The sequence below is a fragment of the Lissotriton helveticus genome, chromosome 1_1 (genome assembly GCF_964261635.1).
Source record: "Lissotriton helveticus chromosome 1_1, aLisHel1.1, whole genome shotgun sequence".
Classification (NCBI taxonomy): Eukaryota; Metazoa; Chordata; class Amphibia; order Caudata; family Salamandridae; genus Lissotriton; species Lissotriton helveticus.
The window spans coordinates 1,180,493,260-1,180,518,589 of record NC_136057.1 but is presented as its reverse complement, the minus strand read 5'-3'; the positions used below and the strand labels follow the sequence as shown (position 1 = coordinate 1,180,518,589).

The following is a 25,330-nucleotide window of genomic DNA, read 5'->3' as shown; positions in this document are numbered from 1 at the left end:
ATGTGTTTTTCCCAAGTCTGCATGCCAATAGTTGATTCTGTGAAATGCATATATTAGATTCATATTGAGCTTTTACAGACGCTCCAGCTAGTGACCAATATATTTTAGACTTTGAAAATGATCTAACTTGTGACACTTGAGTGGTTACGGGCTTCCCCACTCGCTCTTTACGCACCTCACTATTACTCGGCTTACGACATACCCAGACGTATACATCAGGCAGAGCGCCTCATTCTCACTGAGTTTTTTTCCTAAAAAACCCTTCTTGCTGCATCTACACTTGATAGTTAGATTGATGTTTATCTCCTAACTTAGTTATTTACAAACGCATGTTGATTATTTTTCCCGGTACCTGTCTATTTAGGCTTTCCCGAATCTCTCTGTTTTATGTACAGTCGTAATTCCTGTTACGAAAGGCTAAAGGTGATATATAAAAAAAAAAGTAGGAACAAAGCATGCTTTTGGCTGATCTAACAAGAGCGTGGAACCAACGCTTCTAGTTCACCCTAAAATTCTGAGACACATTTTTTGTTATAAAGATTATGTCTTTATACAGAAGACAGACACTTCGATGTGGTCCACTGTGGACCAGTCATATATAAATATTTTCTTATACAATTTAAAATGGATTACATTTCAAATAAGCTACACTTGAGTTATAGTGGGAGCATTTGTTTTTTATGGCTCGTCCTATTAATCCCGCAAGGGATAATAGGACGGGAGTATAGGAGGCAAAATAAGCCGTCAAACCATCAGGCGGATTTCCAAGAGTGCATGTGCTCATGCACGAGCTTGCCATTTGCTTCCCAGCTGCCTTGCATCAGGCAGCTCGGCCTCAGGCATTCACCCCAGCGCGCGCTAATTACATTTAATTAATCCCTGCTGTTTCACACTTCTTTCACGGCTGCGAGGCCATGCTTCAAAGGGATCCGCTCCCCCGCCCCTAAAAGCTTTGTTCAATTAACGTCCTATGTGTAAGAAGTGCAATAACAGTGAAAGTATTAATTGGACGTGGTTTAACTGTTCGGCTGGCAGTGCAGTAAAACTCATTTTAATGCAGACCTGGAAATTACATGCGTTTTAAATAATCTCGGTTACCATGTACCAAATCAACCTTCACATGTGTCTGGAACCTAAATTGAGTGGCCTTTATACTAATTCATTGTTGTGTAAATTAAGTGAAATTACTTCAGTAATGATTGCAAGAAATCAAAGGGCAGGTACAGCAACTGATCACCCATAACCTTTGAAATTCTAATATTTCCTTGAGATGTATATGAAATCTGCTATTATGTCACAATGAACAAACAGACAGCGCAGAACAACATTTAGATGTTCCAACTTGCTCCCTAGAATTCAAGTTCTTCATCCCACTTCACCTCGTCGAAATTTAGCGCAGATGAAAAACAAAAATATGTTTTGATCCCTTCAAGCAGCGCCAAAGGTCGAGAATGTTTCCATGTCGAGTGTTTGCCATCAGACAACCCTCAGAAGAAGTGTCTGCGCCACTGCCGCACTGTGCATGTTCATCTTGCTGAAGAAACGCAAGTGCTGCAGGGCCCGTGCTCCGTTTCTCTTCAACACCGTTCTTTCCCGGAAAAGCCATGTCCGTCATTTCCAAGAGGAATGCGGCGCCGCAGAGAAGGTGGTTAGAATTTTATTAAAAAAGTGACTTATATCCTAGAGCGTTTCGCTTCTGCTGCAGTTTACTTGCGTTTTGGAGAAGCGCGGAAAAGGCTCGTTTGCGGTGTCGCAGCTTTATGAATGGGTCATGAATATTAATTTCCATATGCCAAGCGATTTCCCTCCCCACCAGTAGAAGAGAGAATCGCGTATTATCGGGGCATGTTTTCTTGCGGATTATTGGAAAAATGTTGATTTTGTTTTGCAGTTATAAATCCTTCAAAGCCTCGAACTCGACCGGAAGGTATTGGAGCCTTGGGGGGGCTTTACATGAACACAAGCAACGCTACACAAATCAATCTTTTTGGGTAGCCACGGGGAGATTACTTGATTTGCCCAGAATCACAGAATGTTGATCCGTCGCCGGGACTTGAGCCTGGGTTCTTCGCTTGCAAAGTCGGAAAATCTGGCCACTACGCCACATCATCCATCTACCCTTGATTTGTGGTCGATTATGGATTTTCGTTTCCTGTAGCCCGTGGTAAAATGACACAACAGTCATATCTTTTTAGTCTGGTTGATTTGTATTCCAGTTTCATTCTGGCTGTCCCATCTGCCCACCGTGCGCACAGGGCCCAGAAACTACCAATCAATAGTGCTGGAGGGTATATCTGTCACTTTTATGTTGATGGCAACTGATTCATTGGTAGCTTCGCCTCACATTAAAGGTGCCCTCGGTATTGGAGGCCGGGGGCGTTGCTTGTAAAGAAAGTGTTCGATGAAAATCTCACAGTACAACAGCTCCCATCCTTGTAGCCAGCTCACATACAGATTGCCACCTGACCTCTAACATGCCTGCCAGGTGAGAAGGGACAGCGATGCGATGTTTGAACACAATTCTACGTCCTTGTAAGACCTAAAGGAATTTGGCTGCAGGCCAACATGCACGCTTAGAAAAATGGGACAAAAAATATGACTTCTGTTTCTGTATATTGGGTGAAACCATAAGAGAGTAAACTGTTTATATTTTGCAAGGAATGTTGTTTGCCAACTTAAAGCAAACTGATTTAAAACACTGTCTAAAAAAATTAGCTATATTTCAAGCATCTACCGTATGTCTCTAGGATGCTGTTTATTTACAGTTAGAGTGAATTTCCAAAATGATTACCTCTTTTTTAGGGCTCGTCGTATTAATCCCGCAAGGGATAATAGGATGAGAGTATAGGAGGCAAAATAAGCTGTCAAACCATCGTGCGGATTTCCAAGAGTGCATGTGCTCATGCACGAGCTTGCCATTTGCTTCCCAGCTGCCTTGCATCAGGCAGCTCGGCCTCAGGCATTCACCCCAGCGCGCGCTAATTACATTTAATTAATCCCTGCTGTTTCACACTTCTTTCACGGCCGCAAGGCCGTGCTTCAAATGGATCCGCTCCCCTGCCCCTAAAAGCTTCGTTCGGCGATGTTCTTGTTGATACCGGTGCAGGCATCTTAAGCCTCGATCCCTTTTCTTTGCTGCTTTTCGTAACTGTGTCTTATGTTTAACACCACCACATAAACATGTTTTTAATATTGTTTTCTTTAGTGCAATGTGCACAGGATGCTTCTACCGAGTCTATCGCTTTTTTAAGTCCTCTAATTGTGTCTCATTTGTGCTGCTTGTAAAATCACAGCACGTCATGGAGGCGGAAGTAGCTCCAGATGGGCATCACTCACCTTGTACCTCGGCTGGTAAATGTCTTCACGAGCTTTTCTTCATCCTGTACTCCTGTGGGCTTGAATAGACAGACTACTCGTTTATTTGTTCCCCCTGGCTCTATTACGCACTGTGCTCTCTACACAGCTTGGCAGTTTAGACTTTGTGGGAAATTTGAGATCCTGCTATTAAAGGCAACCTAATTCACTATGTGTTCCACGTCTGCCACTGCAGTAAAGACAACGATCTTTGCTAGGAGCCTAATTTGCACTTTATTATCCCATCACTGTCTCCTTTCCCAACACTTCGAGAAACGATTCAAACCTATCCTGCTAGTCCAGACTGATTGGCTCAAACCCCCCCCTTCTTTTTCTGATAAATTAAGTATGAATACATTACAATAAGCTTTAAAACAATGTTACCCTTTCTGATAATAAAACATTACTTTTGACAAAATGGTGCTGCTGTATGGGTATTTTTAAACTCGCAAAGGTGCATTTAATAAATGTATTTATTTATTTTTAAAATATGTTTACAATTTGCTGTTGTGGAAATAAATTAAAGGAGGGGATGTTGCGTAAAGGCCAAAGCTGCTGATTTAGTGCTGGGGAACAAGGTCGGTATCTCGGGGTAGGCTCAACATCTTGTTTTTTCTTGTCTTGCCTTCTGCTCCCCTGATTGACCTCGTTTTCTTGCCTTCTGCTTCCCTGATTGTACTTTTGTTCTTGCCTTCGGCTCTCCCACTCCATCCATCCATCCACCCCACTCCATCCATCCCCCCACTCCATCCATCCATCCATCCATCCCCCCACTCCATCCATCCATCCACCCCCACTCCATCCATCCATCCCCCCACTCCATCCATCCCCCCACTCCATCCGTCCATCCCCCACTCCATCCATCCACCCCCCACTCCATCCATCCATCCCCCACTCCATCCATCCATCCCCCCACTCCATCCATCCATCCCCCCACTCCATCCATCCATCCCCCCACTCCATCCATCCATCCCCCTCACTCCAGCCATCCATCCCCCTCACTCCATCCATCCATCCATCCATCCCCCCACTCCATCCATCCAGAAAAAGAAGGGGGGTTTGAGCCAATCAGTCTGGACTAGCATCCATCCCCTCCATCCATCCATCCATCCCCTCCATCCATCCATCCATCCCCTCCCTCCATCCATCCCCTCCATCCATTCATCCCACTCCATCCATCCATCCCCCCACTCCATCCATCCATCCCCTCCATCCATCCACCCCCCCACTCCATCCATCCACCCCCCAGTCCATCCACCCCCCAGCCAATCCATCCCCCCACTCCATCCATCCCCCCACTCCATCCATCCCCCCACTCCATCCATCCCCCCACTCCATCCATCCCCCACTCCATCCATCCATCCCCCACTCCATCCATCCATCCCCCACTCCATCCATCCATCCCCCGCTTCCATCCATTCATCCCCGCCTCCATCCATCCATCCCCCCACTCCATCCATCCATCTCCATCCATCTCCATCCATCCCCCCACTCCATCAATCCATCCCCCCACTCCATCAATCCATCCCCCCACTCCATCCATCCATCCCCCCACTCCATCCATCCCGCTCCATCCATCCATTCATCCCACTCCATCCATCCCACTCCATCCTTCCCTCCACTCCATCTATCCATCCATCCCCCCACTCCATCCATCCCCCCACTCCAGCCATCCATCCCCCCACTCCAGCCATCCATCCCCCCACTCCAGCCATCCATCCCCCCACTCTAGCCATCCATCCCCCCACTCCAGCCATCCATCCCCCCACTCTAGCCATCCATCCCCCCACTCCATCCATCCCCCCACTCCATCCATCCCCCCACTCCATCCATCCACCCCCCACTCCATCCATCCACCCCCCACTCCATTCATCCACCCCCCACTCCATCCATCCATCCCCCCACTCCATCCATCCATCCCCCCACTCCATCCATCCATCCCCCCACTCCATCCATCCATCCCCCTCACTCCAGCCATCCATCCCCCTCACTCCATCCATCCATCCATCCATCCCCCCACTCCATCCATCCATCCATCCAGAAAAAGAAGGGGGGGTTTGAGCCAATCAGTCTGGACTAGCATCCATCCCCTCCATCCATCCATCCATCCCCTCCATCCATCCATCCATCCCCTCCCTCCATCCATTCATCCCACTCCATCCATCCATCCCCCCACTCCATCCATCCATCCCCTCCATCCATCCCCTCCCTCCATCCACCCCCCCTCCATCCATCCACCCCCCAGTCCATCCACCCCCCAGTCCATCCACCCCCCAGCCAATCCATCCCCCCACTCCATCCATCCCCCCACTCCATCCATCCCCTCCATCCATCCATCCCCCACTCCATCCATCCATCCATCCATCCCCCGCCTCCATCCATTCATCCCCCGCCTCCATCCATCCATCCCCCACTCCATCCATCCATCTCCATCCATCTCCATCCATACCCCCACTCCATCAATCCATCCCCCCACTCCATCCATCCATCCCCCCACTCAATCCATCCCACTCCATCCATCCATCCATCCCACTCCATCCATCCCACTCCATCCTTCCCTCCACTCCATCTATCCATCCATCCCCCCACTCCATCCATCCCCCCACTCCATCCATCCCCCCACTCCATCCATCCATCCCCCCACTCCATCCATCCATCCCCCCACTCCAGCCATCCATCCCCCCACTCCAGCCATCCATCCCCCCACTCCAGCCATCCATCCCCCCACTCCAGCCATCCATCCCCCCACTCTAGCCATCCATCCCCCCACTCTAGCCATCCATCCCCCCACTCTAGCCATCCATCCCCCCACTCTAGCCATCCATCCCCCCACTCTAGCCATCCATCCCCCCACTCTAGCCATCCATCCCCCCACTCTAGCCATCCATCCCCCCACTCCAGCCATCCATCCCTCACTCACTCCAGCCATCCATCCCCCACTCACTCCATCCATCCATCCCCCCACTCCATCCATCCCCCCACTCCATCCATCCATCCCCCCACTCCATCCATCCATCCCCCCACTCCATCCATCCATCCCCCCACTCCATCCATCCCCCCACTCCATCCATCCCCCCACTCCATCCATCCATCCCCCCACTCCATCCATCCATCCATCCCCCCACTCCATCCATCCATCCATCCCCCCACTCCATCCATCCATCCCCCCACTCCATCCATCCATCCCCCCACTCCATCCATCCATCCCCCCACTACATCCATCCATCCCCCACTCCATCCATCCCCTCCACTCCATCCATCCATCCCCCCACTCCATCCATCCATCCCCCCACTCCATCCATCCATCCTCGCACTCCATCCATCCATCCTCGCACTCCATCCATCCATCCTCGCACTCCATCCATCCATCCCCGCACTCCATCCATCCATCCCCGCACTCCATCCATCCCTCCCCCGCCCCACACTCCATCCCTCCCCCGCCCCACACTCCATCCCTCCCCCAGCCCCACACTCCATCCCTCGCCCACACTCCATCCCTCGCCCACACTCCATCCCTCGCCCACACTCCATCCCTCGCCCACACTCTATCCCTCGCCCTCTTGCCCTGCCTCTATCTCTCGCCCTCCCTCTATCTATCGCCCTCACTATCCATCGCATCACCACAGCATCACTCAGGGGCACCACAACATCACTATGCGCTACCAGAGCATCACTGAACGCCACAGCATCACTCGTCGCCGCCACAACATCATTCAGAGCCACCACAGCATCAATCTGTGCAACCATTCAACAACAACTGATTCAAATATGTTCTCTCAATGCTTCAAACTTTATTACAAATGTCACAAAAAAGTTAATATTTCACTTCTATTCTTGTATTTTCATCACAATAAAATACACTAAACATAATCTTCCAAAAAGTTATTTGCAAAAGTTTAAGCTATTGCCATTATAAATTACAATAACTTTTATTTAAGTATTCAATATTGAAAAAAATACAACCCATTGTTATTTTTAATATTAATACATCTAAGTCATGTAAATACAACACATATTACATTACAAATGCTATAGGTGTCACGTTTGCAAAAGTTAACACTATTGGCATTGTAAATGACAAAGTTATTAATTTCGCTATTTAAAAAAAAAAAACATAAATAAACAAACATTAGAAATGCAATCGGGCTCGGATTTATTTGAGTTTGAGCTAATGGCATTGTAAATGCCAATGTATTGTTGCTATGTGTTATGGAGTGTGTTCATGTGGTGTGTACTGCCAGTGATCTCCTTGTGAGTGTGAGAATATTGCACCGTTACTGCCTGTGATGTCCTTCTTGTGAGTGTGAGAAGCTTGCACCTCTGCTGCCTGTGGTCTCCTTGTGAGTGTAAGAAGCTTGCACTGCTGCTGCCTGTGATGTCCTTCTTGTGAGTGTAAGAAGCTTGCACTGCTGCTGCCTGTGATGTTGTTCTTGTGAGTGTGAGAAGCTTGCACCGCTGCTGCTTGTGATGTCCTTCTTGTGAGTGGGAGAAGCTTGCACCTCAGCTGCCTGTGGTATCCTTGTGAGTGTAAGAAGCTTGCACAGCTGCTGCCTGTGATGTCCTTCGTGTGAGTGTGAGAAGCTTGCACCGCTGCTGCCTGGGAGTATGAGAAGATTGCATTGTGCATCTCTGTGCTGTGCCTGTTCTTTGTAAGGGACTCTTGCTCTGTTGCTGCTGCTGCCTTGGCACAGTACCTGCTGTGAGTGTGTAAGGGCAGCTTGCACCACTGCTGCTTGTGATGTCGTTCTTGCGAGTGTGAGAAGCTTGCACCTCTGCTGCCTGTCATCTCCTTGTGAGTGTAAGAAGCTTGCACTGCTGCTGGCTGTGATGTCGTTCTTGTGAGTGTGAGAAGCTTGCACGGCTGCTGCTTGTGATGTCCTTCTTGTGAGTGGGAGAAGCTTGCACCTCAGCTGCCTGTGATGTCCTACTCACTACTCTACTCTACTCACTACTCTGCACTCACTACTCTACTCACTACTCACTACTCTACTCACTACTCACTATTACACTCACTACTCTACTCACTACTCTGCACTCACTACTCTGCACTCACTACTCTGCACTCACTACTCTGCACTCACTACTCTGCACTCACTACTCTGCACTCACTACTCTGCACTCACTACTCACCACTCACCACTCTACTCACCACTCTACTCACCACTCTACTCACCACTCTACTCACCACTCTACTCACCACTCTACTCACCACTCTACTCACCACTCTACTCACTACTCTACTCACTACTCTACTCACTACTCTGCAATCACTACTCTAATCACTACTCTACACTCACTACTCTACTCACTACTCACTACTCTGTCTGGGTTAAGGGAGACCCTCGATGCCTTGGTGTCACTGCACCTGCTGCACCCTCACAGCCACTGGTAGTAAAATACAGGACTGTCTGGGTTAAGGGAGACCCTCGAAGCCCCGGTGTCACTGCACCTGCAGCACCCCTGGACACCCACAGCCACTGGTAGTAAAATACAGCACTGTCGGGGTTAAGGGAGACCCTCGAGGCCCCTGTGTCACTGCACCTGCTGCACCCTCACAGCCACTGGTAGTAAAATACAGCACTGTCTGGATTAGGTGAGACCCTCGAGGCCCCGGTGTCACTGCACCTGCTGCACCCCTGGACTTCCACCGCCACTCGTAGTAAAATACAGCACTGTCTGGGTTAAGGGAGACCCTCGAGGCCCCGGTGTCACTGCACCTGCTGCACCCTCACAGCCACTGGTAGCAAAATACAGCACTGTCAGGGTAAAGTGAGGCCTGCTGCACCCCTGGACTTCCACCGCCACTCGTAGTAAAATACAGCACTGTCTGGGTTAAGGGAGACCCTCGAGGCCCCGGTGTCACTGCACCTGCTGCACCCCTGGACACCCACAGCCACTGGTAGTAAAATACAGCACTGTCAGGGTTAAGTGAGGCCCTCGAGGCCCCGGTGTCACTGCACCTGCTGCACCCCTGGACACCCACAGCCACTGGTAGTAATATACAGCACTGTCAGGGTTAAGGGAGACCCTCGAGGCCCCGGTGTCACTGCACCTGCTGCACCCTCACAGCCACTGGTAGTAAAATACAGCACTGTCTGGGTTAAGGGAGACCCTCGAGGCCCTGGTGTCACTGCACCTGCTGCACCCTCACAGCCACTGTTAGAAAAATACAGCACTGTCAGGGTAAAGTGAGGCCATCGAGGCCCGGGTGTCACTGCACCTGCTGCACCCCTGGACACCCACAGCCACTGCTAGTAAAATACAGCACTGTCAGGGTTAAGGGAGACCCTCGAGGCCCCGGTGTCACTGCACCTGCTGCACCCTCACAGCCACTGGTAGTAAAATACAGCACTGTCTGGGTTAAGGGAGGCCCTCGAGGCCCTGGTGTCACTGCACCTGCTGCACCCCTGGACTTCCACCGCCACTCGTAGTAAAATACAGCACTGTCTGGGTTAAGGGAGACCCTCGAGGCCCCGGTGTCACTGCACCTGCTGCACCCCTGGACACCCACAGCCACTGGTAGTAAAATACAGCACTGTCAGGGTTAAGTGAGGCCCTCGAGGCCCCGGTGTCACTGCACCTGCTGCACCCCTGGACACCCACAGCCACTGGTAGTAAAATACAGCACTGTCAGGGTTAAGGGAGACCCTCGAGGCCCCGGTGTCACTGCACCTGCTGCACCCTCACAGCCACTGGTAGTAAAATACAGCACTGTCTGGGTTAAGGGAGACCCTCGAGGCCCTGGTGTCACTGCACCTGCTGCACCCTTACAGCCACTGTTAGCAAAATACAGCACTGTCAGGGTAAAGTGAGGCCATCGAGGCCCGGGTGTCACTGCACCTGCTGCACCCCTGGACACCCACAGCCACTGCTAGTAAAATACAGCACTGTCAGGGTTAAGGGAGACCCTCGAGGCCCCGGTGTCACTGCACCTGCTGCACCCTCACAGCCACTGGTAGTAAAATACAGCACTGTCTGGGTTAAGGGAGACCCTCGAGGCCCTGGTGTTACTGCACCTGCTGCACCCTCACAGCCACTGGTAGTAAAATACAGCACTGTCTGGGTTAAAGGAGACCCTCGAGGCCCCGGTGTCACTGCACCTGCTGCACCCCTGGACACCCACACCCACTGCTAGTAAAATACAGCACTGTCAGGGTTAAGGGAGACCCTCGAGGCCCCGGTGTCACTGCACCTGCTGCACCCTCACAGCCACTGGTAGTAAAATACAGCACTGTCTGGGTTAAGGGAGACCCTCGAGGCCCTGGTGTCACTGAACCTGCTGCACCCTCACAGCCACTGGTAGTAAAATACAGCACTGTCTGGGTTAAAGGAGACCCTCGAGGCCCCGGTGTCACTGCACCTGCTGCACCCCTGGACACCCACAGCCACTCGCTTTTTCATTTTTTTTTTTTTTTTTAAGTTTTACACTTTGCTTTGATGCGGACGCTTTCTTACACTGTGGCATGGAGTCATCCTGCTCAGCTCTCGGCCTCGCCACTGCAGGCATATGTTTTCAATTATCTCCGCCGTGATGGCGAGATAATTGAAGATATATGGCCTTCTCCTCTTAAGACAATGCCTTTCAAGTCTGCCCTACACGGAAAGAAAACACAGGAAAAGCACGAACGCCGCCATTCCCAGCAGACTGGTGAACGCGCCCACAACATCTGCATTACATTATCGCGGCACCCTGACAGCTCATAATTGAAATTAATGGACTCCTGTGCGCGTAACCACAGAGAAAATGCCAAGATGACGCACGCTAAATTACAGATAGCCTATCATGTCAAGGCTACTAAAAACACAGCACAGCGAAGACGAATGAAAATGCACATCTATCACCAATTATGACAATGCATTAAAAAACATGAAGCTTTATTAGATTGATTATCTCAATGCTGTCTGGCTCAGAGGCTTAAATGAACGCGTATACTTTTGACTGTTTATTGAACTGCAATATAACTCAAAAAGTTACTACTTAGTAAGGTATTGATCATTTGGTTACCTATTAATCTGGTCTGCTTGGGGAGGCCAGTGTTCCCAAATCAGTATCGCACACGCTGTGAATGGTGGCATGCGTAAACACAGATTGAAAACGAAATGCTGAAAAATTGTGAAATAATTGTGAATGACAAGTATTTGGTTAAATATAATTTCTGATATAGTTGCTTATCTGAATCTATTGATTGAATGATAAATTGTAAAGCACAGTTATCCAGAAAGTTAACAATCGAGGTAGAGGAAATGTGGCTTAGGTGAAGGGGAACATATGGGTTTTCAAAGGAAGCCATTGAAGGGGACACAGTTGGATAGCATTTCTGGATCTCTTACTCAAGCACAAAATCAGATGGGAAGCAGGATGAGTTTGATGGATGACGAGGTAGAATCGTCCGAATATTTTGAGAAGTAGGAAACCAGCAGAAGCTACTTTCTGGAATTGATTTTCAGAGTTTTAAATCAAAGCTAACCCCCAAATTCGACACAGAATCAGCAGTGATTAGAGATGGGCCTCATTCAGGAGGCAACCAACTAGACCTCCATAAAGAAGAGAAACAAATGTGTTTCTGTTTCAGAAGAGTTAAAGTAAAGAGTTCAAGACCATCAATGAGAAGCTAGCATGATCAAGATAGGTTTAGAAAAGCAAGAGATTCCCCGTAATTGAAGTATGAATTGGGTATCATCTGCATAGGCGATTAAATTGAAAGAGTAAAAGAAGCCAAGGTTGCCACACACATGTTGAAAGGGATGAGGAACTCCGTAAATTCCTTTTAAAAAAATGCTGTGACAATATAACTGCTGAGAGAGAGTGTCAAGAAAAGAGCCCTACCTGTCCTGAACACGACCTCCCTCTCATGTCATCTGCAATCTTTGCAGGAGAATGGAGCGGGAGACCGACTCGAAATCCACCAAAAGATCGAGCACCACAAGGGCCAAATAGGATTCTCTGTCTAAGGATACGTGAAGTTTGTTGGATACTTCCACAAGAAAAGGTTCTGCCTGAATTAAATCCGAAATAGAGGTGTATCCTAGATGAGTAGGTAGTTGGGTGTTAACCCAGCTTCGACAATCTTGGCTGCAATTGAGAATAAGGAAGAAGTCTGTAATTGGCTAGTGTGTCTGGCTCGTAGACTTTTTGTTGCAGTTGTTGTAATAGTGGGTTGACTTGGGTCTTTTTCTATGTCTCTGGAACTCGACCATTGGAAAGAGAATGATTATACAGACAAGTTTTTCCTGGGGCAAACAATTTGCCAAGGATTATATAATGTGAATGGGGCAGTAATCCAGTAGATATCTACAGGAAAGAGAGGACATTTTAGAAATAATGTAATCACACAGTGGGTGAAGATAAACTGTGCAATAGTGTGTTTAATGCAATTAACAATTTGAAAATTACAGTTTAAGTTTTGCATAATTCTAGGTCCTGAAAACTCAGGTACCAGAACAGTTCATGTTTATTTGGTTCCAATTGCCAAGAGATACGCCAAGACATCAATCAGCATGACTGCTTCAGGCTACAGCTGATATTTGCGTCTTTCTGTGGTCATCCTGACAAACTTTTGGGAGCACCCGTTTCAATGTTTTTTTTCAGCAAGTTGTTGCTTTTATTCTGGCGAATTAAACACGCTTATTCCTGTCATAAATTGAATACTTCACATCAAATCCAACCATTGGTCTTGCTTCATGAAAGATGTTTGTCCTAATAATGACCCCCATATTATTACAGGTCAAAAGACTTGACATTTATAACAACTGGAGTCAAATACCTATGAACTAGTATGGTGCCGGTGTTTTAAGGACTCAAAATTGCACAAACATTATAAGATTACTGTTGATCCATTGCTATAGCATTGCACAGTATAGCACTGTTTACTTCTTTCCACCATGTGATCAACTAAGCACTATTCTGAAGCAGCAAATAAAATAATTTCTGAAAGTCTACAAATGTTTCTCCTGTTTTTTTTAATCTCTATAATTACTGAATTGAATACTTCTGAGTACCTGTACATTTATGCATTTCTAATTGATTGCTCCACACGGAACCTTTGTTCTATATGTATTTGTATTCCCCAGGTTCCAGATGGTTTTGGGCTGCCCTTTTTATGAAATCATTAAATGCAGGGGGCCATTGTACTATGATTTTCTATGCAGTACTGACTCTAGTTACCATGATTGATAATGATATTAGATTGGTGACATCAATTTAGATTATGCCATTTATTAGTATAGAACTGGCAAGAATGAAATATATGCCAGAAAATATCGTACACCTGTATTTGCGCATAAGCAGTGTAATATATAGAATTTCGGTATTGCAGTTCCTTTTAATGCAGTCTGGTTCAAGTAGATGAAGTATGTCTACAACGCTATGTATGCTGATATTGGTTTTTCTTTTCTAGTTATGGAAAATAAAGTCTTGACACCGAAGATATTGTAGAACAATCCTCTGGAATCAGAGTTCTGACTAAATAAGCTGCCTCAAAGGAGTTACTGACGCCGTACTTCAAATGCTATGGCCTAAAAGAGGGGCATAGTTTGAGAAATTTAAGTGTTTACATCTGACTGACTTGTGCAATTCTTGTATTTATTTTACCTTTTCAGTGTTTTTCATTTATTTTCATTAACATTGTTTATTATTTTAGATTTCACGTGCCTAGCTATTGAACGGGTGGCAAACCGTATATATCAATATAGGATCCTGGCAAATTATTTCCGTATAATTTTAAACCGCCTTCAAACCGGATGGTGGATTTTGGGGGGCGCTGTCCCTCCTATCACTTCCATGAGCCAGTTTATGGACTATATCCTAGCTCTTCATGAATTGATTTAAATATTGCAGTATTTAGTCCGGTTAATGATGTACGTATTGACGTACAAACGACCACCTTGGCAGCCTGCGAACATTTCTTCAAACTCTATATCAAAAGGTACCAAGGAAAATTCAGAAGAGTAGCGGGCATTATGTAAGCCTTGGTTGTAATCCTAAAACTTTTATTTTATACTTTGGGTTAAACCATGGATCCGTTTGATTAAGCTACGTTTTAATCACCCGTCAGTATCGATAAGGTATTACTGAAAAAGGTCAGTAAGTGCTCTTCGCACGTTAAAATGTTTTGGAGCAATAAGTGTAAATTGTTACAAGACTATGATATTTTGATAAAACTAACAAGTACTAACTGTATTTATTGAAAGACTGGGAATGCTCAAAGTGCACTTTTTTATGTTATTTTTATCATGTAGCTTTTTATACAGTAAATGGTATATATCATGGTGAACTATGGTGCAATATGTTCCCTTTGAGTGTTATATGATAGTTTTCTAAATTAATGTAAGGGACTCAAAGTTATGACGAACACACTGGAGGTTAATATGTTATTCCTTGGTCCCCTATGGTATATGTCATTGTACCATACATTTAAAACCAGAACAAAAAAAATGAGGCATTAAACTAATAGGTCAAACCTCAATTGTTCAGATGTAAAATACTGTTTTTACGAGTTCATAATGTGGTTGAAGACTAACTTCGAATGAAAAGGCATTTTTGAAAGTGCTGTTTTAGGAAGGTAAATACTCTAGAGGGTGAAATGAACTCACTGACAAGTTGGTACAGAAACATTTTGGAATCTCGTCCTGGCTATAAGCAGCTGATAGACGGTTGTGTGTGTGAACGGAGGTGGAGCTGTACTAGTGCTTTTATAGGTACATCATCAGAACTGACCAATTTTCAAGCACACAGTGTGACATTTGTGAAGTACTATAATTTTCATTTGGTAGATACCAATATTATACTTGGGTGGGCTATAGTTTCGGGGTAAAATTTGCTAAGCGAGTTTAACAAACCACAACAGAGGGACAGTTATACCATTAATGTTTGGGAGAAAGGAGGTGTGATAAAATCTACAGCAAAGCCATAGCACATTGAGAAACCGTTCTGACAAAATATGGTCTGTTACCTTCTATTCCGGCCACAGAGTGTTTCATTGTGGCAAAATGGAATTGAAACAGTAAGTAATGCATCTGCCATATTAGAATGTTGAAACCTTAGTTAGTGGGGTTTTAAAAGCTAATGATGTTGTAATTTTAGCAGTGACCATATTGTGTGCAGTGTGTGCTTCACGTAGAGAAGCACATTCATAAATAATTTCTACTTGGGTTCACCCTGCAACGTTCATATTTTGTCCATTCCTTATGTTGGGATGATCTCGGGAGGTGGAAATGCTCAATGAAAGGCAACTAAATAAAGTGACGTGTGACACAGCTCAGCTAATCTGCACTATAAAACTAAAACTGTTCATTGTAAGTGTCGGCAGAGATTAAAAGCTAACAATTTGCTTTCGAAGAGTGCATCTGCTCAGGTGGTGTTTTGTAGAATTTAGCACCATATTGGTACAGGAGAAATGGTCCTATTTGCTTTATAAATGAGCCGATATCATTGGTTGATTTTCAGTGCATGATTTATGTGGCCTCATGAGCGTGTTATTGAGCTTTTTTTATTTTCTTATTAAACCTATTATGAGCTAACAAGGCTATAAATGTTGGTAAAAAAACACAAAAATATGTTCTTCACTTGGGCATTTAAAAAAGGAATGACTGCAGTTGTAAACACCATTATTTACAATATATTTCATGAAAATAAATGTTGTATTGTTTGGAAACGAATTACAGAAAAAGAATTGCCTTGTTACGGCTGCTTTACTTGTCCCAACATACTTGCGATTAACGACAATTGAACTCATCACTCAAGCCTACAACAATTCTGGTTGGCCTGCAGAGTACTTTTTTCCAGCACCTTTGTGGATTCTTCAGAAGATAAAGATAAAAGCAGGAGAGGATTCTGTAAAATCATTTAAAGGTTCAAATGTATTCAGAAACATAACAAGTATTTTAACAATAGCAACATTTAAATGAGAGAATGAGAATCAGATGTTCAATTTGACAAACACACTATTAAAGTAATATTCCTATGTAAGGTATCTCATCCATATGTGGCCATCTTGTTCAAATATCACAGTTCACTCTACTTGGCACATAGCCCTTGACCTTCATTAGCTATTCCTGTTCATATAATGGTCCTTATTCAAAACAAATACAGGTTATAAACTTTATATGGTTTGCATGTAATCTCTTACCACAATTCCTTGAAGCCTTTTGCAAGATAAATCAGACCATGCTCGTATTCAAATTAACACATTTATATCATCCAGCAAATTTAGCAGGGCAGTACTGACAAAATGACATTTTGTATCATTCATATATCCATGCAGCAGTTCAATATTACATCTACCACGGTCAAATAGAAAGGCCCTCACAACCTATTACATCTTATTGAAGGTATCAATGTACGTATAGCATGGAAGGGCTCCAGGTAAATCCGGAATTCACTGCAGTTTTCTGGAAGGCCAGTCCAAATCTCACTGTTGTATGTTGTAATAACTAGCACAATAGTGGAACTAGGGATTCTAATACTTGCATTCAAAACCCGAAAAATCAACATCCATGCAGCTATTTACCGGTCAGCATCCTTCTATGGCTAAGACACTGCTGTTGCTTTTCTAAAGATGAAAGGCAATTTAATGGTCTCTACTGGGCTAAATTCATGAAGATTGAATCATTAATAAAGAGCTTGCTCTTGCTCACGCGCTTATCTTTGTTAAATTTGGCAGCCATTTCATTTATCCATGCGTTTACATGCACAATGTATTTGTTACATTTGTCTAAATACTTGGCAGACAACGGCGATAACTGGTACCGGATCTCCTAAAAAGGACTATTGGTTTAATTCTCAGAGTATGACCTCTTAGAATAAAACCTGCACAATTTGTGATACACAGTCTCCTGCAGTCGGCAGTCTATATGTACTACCAAAATATATTCACAGCTATAAAGTTATCAGGCTGCTGTGTCACTTCTTGGAGACAACCAAAACATATAAAGTTATACTTTTCTTTGGCACTCCACCTTTCCTAATGATGATATTTGGCATAAACAGTTGCTTTACAGCGGCATTGTTGGGAATGGGTTAGTTTACTGTTGTTTGAAATGTCTTTGTGCATACTACTAGGCCTAAATCATACATTTGTTTCCCAGAAGTCTCCCTTGTACCAGAGAAAATGGGCAACATCACATGTTTGCCAGGAAAACCCTGGCGATAGGAGGCAGTGAAAACCTCTGAATACTCCCTTGGACTCCCTTAGTGAGGGGAACATTTTTTTTTTCTCAAAAAGAATATCCTGTTTCAGGGTTTTCTTTTTGAAAAATTTGGCAGGCGGAGTAGTCTCTCCCTGTCGAACATAAAGTCTTCGGCCATGCCACTGAAGATTACTCCATTCGCCAACATCGAAATCGGCACATTCATTTTATAGACTGAACCCATTTTATTCAAGTACTTTTCCTACCTGAATCAAAACAAAATAGACTTCATTTCAGATATGATTATGTTCTGACCCGTAGGAACCTCTACTATTGTGGCCTAAAGAGTTAGTCTGCAATTTTAAACTTGTTAAATAAAATGTACACATAACCTCTTTTTGAGGAAGCGTTTTCTGTATTACTGTTGAAAACTGATTTGAGAATCAAGCCCCATAGTAAATTTCCATCCCCCGTTCTAACCCCCTCACTCACAGTTAATGAGTCTACAAAGAAAATGCAGCCAAATCTGCCGTCCTACTTGAAAAAAACGAATTCCAACCTTATATCATCAAGACTGGAGAACTCTGGGAGACCACAGACTTTCATTAGACAATGACCTTCCTGCTTCTTGAAAACGTGTTTGACTAAAAATCATGGCTATGATCAAGAGTTAATTTCCATAGGTGGCAATCGATGTTACCTTTATTAATGGTTTGTTCTCTAATCAGTAAAGATGATTACATTTCCTAACGTCATTAATAATTTCAGTCAGTCAATTTTAGATGCAACACACCAGTATAATTAGGAACTATGGTTATTCAAAAGATGCATCCAGGATATTTATATTACTTAAGCACATCCAACTTACAAGAGCCCAAATAACTATGAGATGATTACCCTTGTCTCCACTGCTAAATCTCCTCACAGGAAGACAATTGCTCACTTAGTTGCCTTTGCATCCAAATAGGTGTTAAAGCAAAAATCACAAAATCATCACCCTAAGACTATTGGTGGAAACCCATTAGCACAAGGCAAATAAGACAAAAATAGAGCCAACAGTTTTGTGGAAAGAGGATGAGAGGAGGGAAATGCCGCTCTTTATTACTCCATTACTGATTTTAATTTCCTTTATCTTTCTTCCCTTGCTTTCCTTGTCAAATTATTATTGTACATTGTTTACCCAGTTGCACTTCCTCAAAAGGGGTTCTCAAAGTCTGCAGTTTAGCCCATAAGCAGCTTTTATTCATCCCTATTGAATGTGACACAGAAGACTGTGAAGCAGGCATGCAAATTTCCCGCAGTTGGTCTCCATAGAATTGCACTACACAGAGTGAAAACCTTGTACTTTACTGTGCATTACTTGCAGCTTGCATCAGTGGGTGCTGAGATGCATCTAATACACTGTCTTATGAGGTTTTGATAGCTGACTGAACGAGTTCTGATATCTGCAGAAGACTTCTTAGAGGGTGATTCAGTTTTGGGAAGCTTTGTGATAGTTGCTTGGTCCTTGCTGTATGTCTGTGCAAAGCATTATTGCTTCAACTCAGTGGCATGGCCTGATGTTCAACGTGGTCACCTGATGGTTTACCACATTTCTTGGTAGAGCCATTTTTGTCTTGTTGATTTTTCTGGAGTTTTCCAAGTGGCCTCACCTCCAAATAATTCAATTTGATATCATAGTAGACCTCTATGTAAAATGGAATTTGCTGAAATAACCCATCAAGGAAGTTAGGGATTTACCTTTTGTTAATTGTGCTTGTTGTGATAAAAACTACATTCTTTTCCAGATTTTTCATAACTACCTAACCCCTGCTAAAAGGTCACGAATATTCCTTGTAATGGCACCTAAAGTATCTACGGTTGTACGACGGACCAACACAGGGAAATACATTGCATGCCTCACCACCAAAGTCACCTTAAATGCTTGATAAAGGCATGCGTTGTACAAACATACATGTGGTAAAACATGCGTGCTAAAAAATGAGTGGTAAAGGCACAACGTGGTAAAAACATCTTTGTAAAGGCCGATTCCCGTTTCTACAGGCAGGGTATTGAGGGAGCTAAGAAATTGGGTGTCTGGGGCGAGGGGAGCTTACCTGCTTTTTTGGTAATGTTTATGAAAACAATACAATCTTTCATGAGAATTACTGAAAGTCAAGTCACTTTTAAACTGAAACGTCAATTTGTCTTCCAGACTTTATCAATTATTTTGTGGTGTTGTCTCCAAGCTACCGCACCAATAAGACTTAACATGCTACAGAAATGGGAAGAATTTCCCATTGCTGATCGTGGTCAAATTGTGCCAAAAGATAAGAGCATGCTGCTCTTACTTGCATTACAGGGGCATTTTGGTCTCATCCCAACATAATACTCCGCTCCAATTCAATCTGTAAAGAAACTGTGAACCAGCTCACTGTCACAAGGTGAACCCTATTTTTCACTATAAAGTTTGAAAACGTGTGTAGTCATAGTATTTCTCGAGCGTTAATAAATCCACTAATTTGGGCCCACTTTTTTAAGACATACAACTGCAATATTATAGTAATCAACTTTCTTAGACCAAGGGTGCCCAAAGGAAGCCCAAGAGCGCTGGGCCCATGACAGCCACTGACAGCTTCACTGAGTTTCATTTAGATTGATCATATGTACATTTATATTTGTGAATATCCTGAGATCCTTTCATGAAATTAACCTTCCTGATTCCACATTGGCGGCACATTGGCTACCCCTTCCTTAGAAGTGTTCCTTTTCTAGTGGTTACGTGAAACCCAGTTTTTTGTTTTTATAGAAATTGCTAAACTGTCATATTTGTAAATTGATTGCAATACAAATGTAACATTGTGATGTAATTACATTCAAAATATATTCTTGCTCACAACACTTTCATGACCCCACTCCTTGGACTGTGAATGCATATCACTGCCTATGAAAGAACTAACTGTATGAGGTCTCAGGCCAGAATCCGCTTCCTCCCTCCACCACCAACTAAAATTTAATATTGCATCTCTCAAAAGATCATCCTTCGCGTGATGGTCTTATTAAGAACCTGTAAACTTGATTTTTTCAACTAAGTAACAGAATTAAAGTACACTTGCGCAGAAATTGTTTCTGATTTTAAAAGTAAACATTAGAATGTTGTATGCTGAAATTGTGTGGTATAACCTGTAAATAAAAAGCAACACATTCATTTCATCTTTTTATTAATATGTTTAATAATGACCAAAGTGCATTCTAATGTCGAATGAATGTATCCATGGAGCTTTAAAAAACATATTTAGTCTTTCATGTTAAAAATGTGGCAGCATCTGTTTTGTTTCTTCTGCCGCTGTGTTGTCTCGTGTTGCAATTGTTTTTAGGAATTAGATATATTTTGTACAGAATTTTTCCAAAATGAGGTACAAACCTGAACAGAATTTACATTTTGCACAGAATATATTTTGGGAAAAAAACAGCAAGGGTTCTGTGGAACTAAAAGAGTTTGGCTTGTGTATCTCACAGCTTGTCATTAATAGTCATTCATTTCAGAATGGACATATTTTTGAGAAATTGAATACTAAATTTATTAGGTTCAGAATAAATGTTTAAAGTGAGGGATCTGTTACTGTATACTGTGGCTCATCCATTTAGCAGTAAGGCTGTTTTTTCTGTAGCAGTCATAGCAAGGATCAGTAGTTTGATCATCATAAAGTCTGATCAATTATGTTTAATGAAAAAATAATGATGATGACTGTCAGAAAAAATGGGTTATTTCCGGGGCTGCCTGCTGTTGGTATGGGACAAATGTAAGGTAAATAGAAGGACCCGGTAGGGGGCGGACATGCAAGAACTGATGTAGCAAAATATGGCAAATCTTGTATGTTAACTGTTCTTATTTGCTGCGTTATGTGACTGAGAGTGTAATCAGCTGAAATGGAATAAAGCATTCTTTGGCTGACGCAATAAAAGTGTTTTTTCTTCTTTCTTCGCATAAATTTGTGTTTTTATCAATATAATATGATTCAAAAAATATTTTGACAAGCCACATAACACAGACCGACTATGCAGTTTCATTAATGTTCTGTTTTGCATACCTACCGTGGTTTTGGGCTGATATAAGAAAAGTGTTTTGTTCTTTCTTTGTGTAAATTTGTGTTTTTATCAGTGTATCGTGAAAAGGAAAAGCATTTTAACAAGCCACACAACAGACACACTATGCAGTTTCATTACTGTTCTGTTTAACTCTCCTACCAAAAGGTTTCATGGAGTTATGGAACAGTGGTTAGTAAATCAGCCTAATTGCAGCATGCCTCAACGAGGGGGCAACCATGTCTTTACCTGCTTTTTGGATTTGAACTGATTTACACCACTCCTCAGCATGAAAGTTTACATATTCTGCTGGTCTTTGGCCTGATTTTTGAAAGTTCCTCCCCCAGTGTTCATCAATTCGAAACGTTCAACTCCGGGGCATTGAATTTTTTGTAGAGTAGCCAATAACATACTTCCTGGTTTTTAGTGATAAATCTTGGCAGTTAAAGATATAGTGTCTAGATAAGAAAGTTTTAGGGACCAAGCATACAAATCTTGTATTTGTAAACAGTGAAACCTGCTCATATCTACACATTTCCAACAAAAGGCAAACTGTAGCGTTCTACCAACTAAAATTGAAAAACACTCCTGGGTATCCACCCTATCCTGGTTACCAAACATATTGATATGGGCGATGTAGCATCCTCCCCCGCCCGGGTACTCGCCAATGACTACGCCACACACGGATATTAGAATAACACGTCTTTATTCTTCTGCGTGTAACTGTGAACTTAACATTCTAAACCTGTATTCAATTCTCAACCCTAATGCTTATTTACAGTTCTGCGAAGTCCATCAGGAGCATTAAATGTCTTGTCATTACAAACCCACACAACACTACATCTTCCCCCGCTGTTAAAAAAAACCTACAATTATTTGCAAATATATACAATTAGAGCTCTTCAATGAGTCTTCATGGCGCTTGGATCGCATGTCCTGACCGTGTCTTCGGAAACTGGGGACAGGCAGTAGAAATGTCCATAACTGGCGTTGGTGATGGAGAAACAGCAGCAGTCAGGGGTTCTTCACTTGTCCTTTCAGATCCAGTCTCTACAGTGACAGTGTCTGACGAGCGATGAGCCACATGTTGGAAACGCAAGGAGTTTTGCGTGATGGTCTTCCCAGGAAGCTGTGCAGTCACCAGGGGTCCTTTGCTGGTCAAAACACGAAATGGATCAGCATCTAAGGGAGCATCAGACTTTTGCTTTCTGTGTTGATAAACAAGCACACTATCTCCTCTTGTGAATATGACATCTTTTGCATGTTGACACTCGTCTGCATTAACCTTCATTTTCCTCTTACAATCCAAGTCTTTCATGTGTGTTTCTTCCTCACGATTTGCTTGTCTGTTGGTTCATTGAGGTACATTGGTGGTCATGGCTCTCCAGAACATCAAGGTTGAAGGGCTATCACCTGTGGTTGAGTGAGGGATCGAGCAGTAAACTTGAAGAGTGGAATTTAAGACAGCTTTAAGGTTGCACTTTTCTGATATAGCACGCTTGACAGCTTTCTTAAGAGTACTAGAGAAACGTTCGACAAGGCCAGTGGCCTTAGGCTAAAGAGGGGTGCTCTTCGGTTGCCTCAAATTAAGATGACTGAAAAAGTCTCTCAATTCTCAACTGTTGAAAGGTGGACCATTATCAGACTTTAAGATCGAAGGAACACCCCTGGTCACAAAAAGGTGCCTAATCTTGCAAGGACAGTTTTTGAGTAATAGATGAGCATACATGCATTGGCAACTCCAACTGTTTAACAGGTGATGAGTGGTTGTCGATGACAAGCAGTTGCATAGATGGCGCAGACACTTCTCAAACCTCTTAGAATGATACCTTCCTCAGTAATGGACAGTTCATCTTTCACATTCTTTAACTTTTGAAAGTCACTGTCACTGGTAATAGGTCGAGGGTGCTGGTACCAAGAATGATGTATAATGTCTTTCAATTTCAGCATGTCACTATCTTGACTTGTGCCAGAGACAATTTGTTCCAATGAAATACCAGCTGAGGTGCTTGATTTCAATATGAAGTTTATGTAAGCGTCACCTCTTAGAATGAGTGCCAGGGCATTGGAGATGCACTCATGCAAAATAGTCGTCAAGGTTCTGATCTTTCCCTGGATGATGCATGATGGTGTAGTTGTACTTATGCAATCGAAGATCCCAATTTTCAATGCGAAAAGGCATTTTTGCTGTTGGATTGCCAAAGATAGATCACAAGCGTGAATAACTTCTAATACAAGAATACATGGAAATGTTTGCAAGCCTAAGCTTTCTTTCTCAGATTGTGAATAACCACGTTCAGTTTAGGAGAAACTTTAGCTTGCATATGTCACAATACACCTTTGGGCATTTGGATGTCTGCTGTGCTGTGCAAGGAGGGCACCCAACCAAACAGAGCTAGTGTCAACCACAACCTCACTATGAAGCTTTGGATCAAAATATGCCATTTCAGTAGCATTTTCAACAGCTTCTTTGATTATCTGGAAGCTCTGCTCACATTCATTTGACCAAAGAGAAGAAACCTTCTTTTTCGTCAAGACTGTTAATGGCGCACAGACAGTGGCAAAGTCTTGTATTTATCTTGAGCAATAGCTGGCCATGCCAAGGAATGAACGTAACGTGGAAACATCTTGTGGGAGACTGGCAGTTGATAGCTCATGCACTTTCGCTGGATCGAATGTCCTGCCCCATCAGAAAAGATATGGCCAAAGAATGTAAAATGTGTCTAACGGAACTCAAATTTTTTGGCATTCAAAGTTGAACTGGCATCAGCGAGCAGCTGACACTTGCGTGAGAGCTTTGTCATTCCTCTTCTGTGTAGCTCCGAAAACTAATATGTCATCACTGTTATTGAAAGCATTCATGACATGCTGTATGATCCATCAAATGACACCTTGGAATTGCTCTGCGGCTGATGACATACTAGGACTCTTGTAATGGAACAGACCAACATGTGTAGAAAATGTTCTAATTTACCTGCAATCCTCCTCAAGTTCCAACTGATACCTTCACACCATTCAATTGTGTTATCATATAGGCAGTGTGTGAACCTGGATGTCGTTCTCTTTCAATTGCCTTGTTCGCATATCCACCCACATGCATACAGCTCCTTCACTGTGCTTTTTGGGTGCTACCACTATGGGGGAAACCCATGAAGTTGGACAAGTGAAATGCTCTATGATACGGTGTTTGAGTAAAGATTAAAGTTCTTTTTCAACAGCTTCCCGTAAGTAAAAGGCAATTCATCTGTGTTTTTGAGCAATAGAATAGACGTCCTAATTAATGTGTAATTGGACTTTCATAGTCTTGAGTTTTCCCATCCCATGAAACAACTAAGGAAATGTACTTACTATTTTGTGATGAGCATTCATGTTCTAGTTCACTGATATCGGTCCCATATCAGCAGCAGTGCTGAAGCTGGGTAATTAGGTGCTTGATGCCGTATTTTGAAGTACATGTACTTTTGGTTTCGAATGCTTTGTTATTGCTACAAATAAACCTTTACTTTTTAGTGCCTTTGAGGCATCCCACATTTACACTTTATTTTTCGAAGGCGTCAGTCAGGGCAATGGAGACAGTTTATGATATTTCTCCCCAGGCATACTATTTATTTACTTATCAAAATCAATAAGGAAAGGTATTGAACAACCAATTAATGTTAGCTTGATCTTCGGACAATGTTTGAATGACTTTGTTACTTTGTCATATTGAGTTCTCTTGGACCAGTGTTTTTCCTCACAGCCAGCCAGTCCAACATGCACATGCTGCCCTGAGTTGAACATCGAC

At 43.6% G+C, this 25,330-nt stretch overlaps 1 protein-coding gene across 6 annotated transcripts in view; it reads left to right on the top strand.

The window, feature by feature from the left end:
* PHTF2 (putative homeodomain transcription factor 2) overlaps positions 1–21,419 on the top strand; it is a 488,580-nt gene extending 467,161 nt beyond the window's left edge. For all 6 annotated transcript variants that reach the window (XM_078679193.1, XM_078679174.1, XM_078679164.1 and 3 more), the window contains one exon: positions 13,752–21,419. In XM_078679193.1, the coding sequence (XP_078535319.1) occupies positions 13,752–13,772 (21 nt within the window). In that variant the 3' untranslated portion in view covers positions 13,773–21,419. The remainder of the gene's footprint in view (positions 1–13,751) is intronic.
* The last annotated feature ends 3,911 nt before the right edge of the window (positions 21,420–25,330 follow it).